Here is a 6544-nt window from a genome sequence, read left to right as displayed (position 1 = left end):
AGCCATTGTAGATGCTGGCATCTTTGATTGCATGATTGTATTAACACATAAATGAAAAATACACGAGATTGAAATGTCATGCCCCTTCGGATTCTATGGGATTTGAGTTTGTGATAAACATCAAAAGAAAAACAAAAGATTTTTTTAAGAGGTTGAAGAGGATGATTGAGAAGCTTTTTAGGTACCTATAGAATGTAGTATGATCAAAGAGACCCTATAGAATATCATACTCTTTAGGTACCTATAGAATGTAGTATGATCAAAGAGACCCTAAAGGTAGATGAACATGCCATCTATATGATCCAGGAGCATCAGAGCATTCATATAATCAAATGCTCACCAGCCAAATATCTTCACTTCTACAGAGAAACCATATCAGTTACTACTCATGATGGTTAGTTCAACTTGGGGTTACAGCAACAATCCAATTACTGCCAAGAACTAAGATTGAGATGAGATCTCTTGCCACACACTTAAGTATGTTACGCAAAAAACACATCACTCTAAGCATCACTTTGATTCATGGAGTAAACAATATTTTAAACTTGTACTATGTTGCCTCCTCGCCAGTAAGCTAAACATACTTGTCACCCATTCTCATCGGAGACAAGGGGGGAATGATATTATTGACTATTTTAGCAACAATGTTAGCAAAAGTATACCAGTATATCAAATTAGGGATTTGGTTGCGCTTAATGTCCCAGCGTTTGTGTATGTGTATAGGACAACAAGGAGAACATCTTAGCTCTTCTTTGTACCATAGATGTGAGAGGAACCAATCAATTATGTACCTTTGAAAAATTAATATGCTGACAACGCCTACTACTGCCTCCTTAGACACTCGCGCTGGTGTACAGCGTGGACACCCGTGGCTTTGGATTGTCGCAGAAACTGCCAAATATGTCACTGCATCCAACCCATTTTGTCTGTTCCCTTGCCTCCCAGTAGCCTCCGACATAGCGGTATGTTCCATGCTCGCTGTCCCTTTGGAACCATCTTGGCTTCCAGCCACTCTCCTGCATGTTCCTTGCCTGTTTAAGAGGAAAAAGAAATAACCATCAGTTAGGGCAGATAAGGACCAGACAGGTACTTCTTCAGTGTAAGCAAATATGAAAAAGAACTATGAAAAACTCAACGTGCTGCCATGTACAAGCAATGTGAATAAAGGTAAGCAACATGTAGTTTTAAAGGAAAATGTAGGACAGTATAAAGAACTAGGGTATTATACCATTCGTTGTCTGGTCTCGAGGCGCAGTTTCTCAGAGTTGGCCTTTTCGTACTCCCCATTCTCTAGATGTCGCTGGTCTGGTCTGAGTCTTGAATCTGTTGGTGGAAGCTTCTCCTAAACAAATGACAAATTTGTTCTTTAGGTTCAGAGATAATAAAAGGTGACAATAACGAGCTATTTAATGCATGTTGTATCTCTACCTTAAGCCCTGGAGTCAGCTCATTTAAAGTAATCGCAAATGATGACAAGTTATATCTAGTGGGATCTGCTGGAGGCTCATTTTTCTTCCACAACAAGGTGGCGCCAGCGCTCTGATGTGAAATATGAGAGTTCAGTTTAGAAGCATCATCACTAACAACGCAATACATGCTCTCATCCCACTTGCCCATCAGGGATGCAACCTTGGTGCCATCAGCATCTTTAACAAAGCCTTGAACCTTGCATAGAATTACATATATTAGTACGATCTACATAAGCAAAGGGACATGGCGAAGTTTGATGGAAATTGTTCGTCATACCTGGCGAGGATTACGTTCGAGGAAAGACTGCTCTTTAAACATCAGCTTGCATGAATATTTTTTGTTTCCACTAATACTCATTGTGCCATGGTGATGGCAATATACTCGACCAATGATAAGGTTATTAATTGTGGTTGTAACCTTACAAGGAAAAGAAAAATGTTATAGGTATTAATTCAAAAAGATATTCAATTCTTCTTGCCCATCTCCAAGCTTCATGTGAATAGTGGCAGTGTTCTCTAGAAATAAATGAAACCATGATATCTAAAGGTAGAAATTAAATTGGGGTGCATAAAACAACCCATGGAGAATAGGAACAGTAATAAGCTCGGCCCTGTGGCCTGTTCCCTAGAAGAATAGGATAGGTATGCTATACTCACAGATTAAAAAGCACGGGCAATCGGCAATCATCAAAACATTATTTCGAGAATGGTAATCATGGAAAGCTAGAATAGTATGAGTGCCTTTGATGAAGAATCTGTACCTTGCTCCACTGGAAAGTTTCTCCATCATCAAACTCTAGGGTTAATATGCCACTAGGATCCACTTGAATCGACTGACCCCAGAATTTACTCTTTAGATTGCTGTCTCCCCAAAATTTCCAACCTTTTCCTTCACAATGGCATGCCATGGCCATCGGATGATGACTAACCTAGTGCCAAGAATAAACTAACAAATTAACTAAAAGATGGAGTGCCATATCAAACGCAACGAAACTCTTAATAGGCTTGTCATCATATCCATGTATGTCACTACCATGCTTTTAATCAAACAACATTTCAAGACACTCCGTACCACCTGGCTATCATTTCTTTACAAATGAATTTGATCTTGTTACTGTGCACTAGATCGCATGACAGAATGCAGATGTGTTGTATACCAGACTAACCTTTTCAGAGAAGAAACGTATCCCCTTTTCAGGGTAATCAGCTTCATAAGTTTCCCCTAACAGTGGATTGAAAGGTTTGCAGGGACGGCTATCTGTGGAAGCATATCCAGAGACAGCAAAGGCAGCAACATAAAGAATTCTCATCAGACCGTTGCCCTGAACATATGTGCAAAAGACATTACTATCAACACAATTCTGGGATAAGTACACATGAAACACCACTATGTAGTATTTTAGATATTAATGTTGATGGAATAAAAAATAACTTCATTATCTGCAAAATTTAACAGCTAAAGTGCATGCTACTCGGTTTGTGCTACACACAGATTTATACATGCACAGCAATTCAACCATGTGCAAAGTAATGTTTCCTGATGTTTAATTTATTTATAACAGTATTTGGATCAGAAGAAAGCAGGAAAGGTATATAAATAGGCATACCCTTAAACCACATTCGTATGCACGGTCCAACAAATAGGAATACTCCAACTCTTCAAAGCACTTTTGAAGAGACGACAAAGGCTCGTTAAAATAAACAGGAAGACAGACCCTTGTAAGATCCTTGCCAACATTATCTTTGATCATGGACCAAAGGCTAACACTTCTCTCCTTCTCTACTGGTTCAGGCAACTTGGAGCGCCTCTTCGCAGACGATAATAGATATTCATTGGTCTTGTCGGCAGCTAATGAGTCACCAAATTTGCAAGCTTCATTCCCATAATTTAAGTATCTCACTTTCACGTCAGGACTAGCCACACTGTCGCTAAAACTTTGCCTTGTATCATAGAAATGAAACTCATCTTCATCTGACATTTTCCCTATTTCTTGTTTACCAGCATCTTCAGAAGATTCTGTGTTGCTGTATTCTGATGGCAAAGAAGAAAAAGTAGGCAGTAAGCAGAAATAAACTAAAGATGGAAGAAGTGTTTGCAGTGAAAATGCGCCAGATAAAGATGTAGTGATGTATGGTTTACATATTCAGATTAATCCAACAAACAAACATAGATGAGTTATAACAGTCAGCTATGCTTGAATTTCTACCATGGTCTTGAAATGTTGATGTCGAACGGGCAACGATAGTCACTGCCCCGCTGGTAATCGTTCTCAACTATGTATGATGGAAAACTAATAGTTATGCTTGAAATTTTTTCTCTGCGTGATCAAATGGAGCTATATTAAGGAAAAATCCCTCCAGAAACACCAGCCATGAAGCAGTTCAGGTAAAATGCAGTGCAAGAAAAGTCACAGGTGCTTGGAGAAATGAATAGAAAAAATCCATAATAGAAGCAGTCTAACATCAGCAGTCCAAGAAAAATGCGAATTAGCACCTTCACACCTGTGCTCTAACAGCACAAGAAAAAACACAGGTACTTAGAGAAACTAACAGAAAACAATCCAAAGTAAAGGTTTATACCATGGTAATGAAAAATTATGCATGAAAAATAACAAGTAAACTTTTATTTAAGGCTAGTCATAACTGTTAGAGAAAACCAAAACTGAAAAGAAGAACAAGTACCACTACATTTTCCAGAGCTGGAAAAGTCAGGCTTGAACAACTGCGACTGTGGATTGCCACGAATAGTTGCATCTTCTGAATTAACTGCCTGAGAGAACACAATAAGTCAGCAGATGATTTCACGATACTAGAATACCAGATATCAGTCCATCAATTTATTCTTTGAGTTCTGGGCCAGACTCCAAACAAACTTTTTTGCTATTTTTTTACAAAAAATTTGAAGAAAATAAAACTCACCTTCCTTAACTATATTTTTTAAAACTCCAGTGCCTATGAGGAACTGTTTGGACCACAATTGGGTTTCCTTGTCATTTATAACAGGTCGAGTGTCTTCATCTTTACTTCTAAAAGGGTCTCTTTGCTAAAAAAACTTCTAAAGGGTTTCAACCATTGGTGGTGTCGCCTTCTAGCAAAAACTATTAAATCTATTGCAAAAGGCTGAGATGGTGGTCCTGTTTGACACCAAAGTTGGGATAATATTGCTAGCAAGTGCACTATTTAGCTACTGATAAAGGTTGGCTGCTGAATACAAGGAAGACAATCACATGGAAGCAAAATATCCAGTCATCTTTTGGTACAACTAAGAACATCAATTGAATATATATAGTTCTAAAGAGGGCTCTGCAGGTTCTTAACGTACATTAGTCACTAAAGTTGGTCAGTATGACCATCAAGTTCCTTCGCCGTTATTTGCTTGAAGAAAAAGAGAAAGCCTACCAAAAAGTGCATGATTTGTCTAGTCCAATCAGAGGGTTCCAAGAAGCATTACCTCAAGTTCCCGTGGAAGACTGCCGATAAAACTTAAATACGATTCACAACGCTGCTTCATCTGTACATGATACTGTGAAAATTCTGAATGAACAATCTGCTCACAGTCTTTAACAATTTCTGCACCAACACCTTCAGCATGCAAGCGGTCTCTTAGCTTTTCTGTAGAAAATGATCCACCATTCCGGTCACTTGGTAAAATACCACCAAGAGAATATTCACTTCTCGCTGAAACAAGTGCTTCAATCCAAGCCACACGGTCCTTAACACAACCTGTCCTCAACTGAAGTGTCTTGGTTGGGGTAATGATATAGAACCGTTTGTCATCTGATTTACTTTCGCTAAATGATGAGATCTACAAACAGTTCAAAAAATTTACAAAAATTAGCAACCAGACCGGCACTTTAAGCCAAAAGTATGAGTCCTTGTGTTCAAGGCACACAAATTATAGTTAAAACAGTGATGCCCCATGATATCTACATATTCATGCGGCGATTACACGTTCGTATAGACCAATGACAACAAATACTTCAGTTCCTTCCAACACAATATTTTGATCGGTCTCCTAGGATGTAAAATCCAATAATGAGCAATGAAGAGTAATCCATATACTCAAATGACTACTGAACCCTCCCAGCTCTGTAATGCCATATCATTTCACACTGTTGCATCTATAGATAATAACTTGATCAGTTATCATCCAAAGGACAGGCTAACACAAAGGACGCTGACTCAAGCAGCAGCCAAGGCCAAGAGACCGCTCATCAGGGGAGGAAAAAAGGCAAGGCTCCTTTAAATGGGTATATGGACAGATGCTTCGTACCACCCCACGTTCCCAGCAAACTCACGGACATCCATCTAATACGACACAAACCGAGGCGCCAACCCATCAGCCGTGCCATTTGTACGAAATACAGATGGGCCGGTGCCGTGCCATTTGAACAAAATGCAGCTGGGAGAGCCGGGCGCCCGCGTGCCGCGAATTAAAGCATCTCGCCGGCCGGCCAGTCGGCTGTCGGCCCCTCCTCCCCTGAGCGCGGGCGGCGACAAGGTCGCCTCTGTAGCACGCCGATGCAGACACTGTTGTTTCACACTCCGCACTAGTAGCCGATCCTCGCCGCGGCTAGCGAAAAGCCAGCTACAGTCCAAGCAAGGCATCTCTCTCTTTATCCGACACAAGCGACAGATAGCCCCGGCTGCAAGAAAATCTCCGCCGTAGATCGCGGCGATGTGCGGCTGGCGATGCGCGCTCGCGGGGGGCGCCGGGGAGCACGGGGTCGCTTTACAGTTCAACTGTTCCGATCCGGGCGACGCGGAAATACCAACTCGTTTTGGTGATGAGAAGGAAAAAAGACCTACGAAATATCTGGGGAAACTAAAAATAGTTCAATCGCCCGCCAGATGAAATGCGCTGCGCCCTGAGGAACGGACCGCTCGATGTGTCGCTACTGGTACTAGTTGTGTGGAAGCTATCTATGTAAGCAATGGGATCATGGTAGCATAGCGGACGGGAGACGGAGGGGGAGGAAATGAGACGAGACCTTGAGATGGACGAATCCGATGGGCCGCTCCCCGGCGCCGCGGTCCGCGCCCCCGATCACCCTAACGCCCGCGGCGGGCCGCGC

The 6544-nt window shown here is 41.4% G+C and overlaps 1 protein-coding gene across 1 annotated transcript; it reads right to left on the bottom strand.

The window, feature by feature from the left end:
* Positions 1-647: 647 nt before the first annotated feature.
* LOC125529579 (oxysterol-binding protein-related protein 1B-like) lies at positions 648-6541 on the bottom strand (the record flags this gene model as incomplete). The annotated part of the gene is made up of 10 exons (XM_048693987.1): positions 648-1031; positions 1229-1342; positions 1429-1665; positions 1747-1887; positions 2231-2398; positions 2636-2791; positions 3077-3501; positions 4152-4239; positions 4921-5274; positions 6461-6541. Coding segments are annotated over 10 exons (1962 nt in total), but the record flags the coding sequence as incomplete, so codon positions are not given.
* Between the last annotated feature and the right edge of the window lie 3 nt (positions 6542-6544).

Source organism: Triticum urartu, unplaced genomic scaffold (assembly GCF_003073215.2).
Source record: "Triticum urartu cultivar G1812 unplaced genomic scaffold, Tu2.1 TuUngrouped_contig_5705, whole genome shotgun sequence".
Lineage (NCBI taxonomy): Eukaryota > Viridiplantae > Streptophyta > Magnoliopsida > Poales > Poaceae > Triticum > Triticum urartu.
Note: the sequence above shows the minus strand (reverse complement) of the source record. Positions and strands in the feature narration are given on the sequence as shown.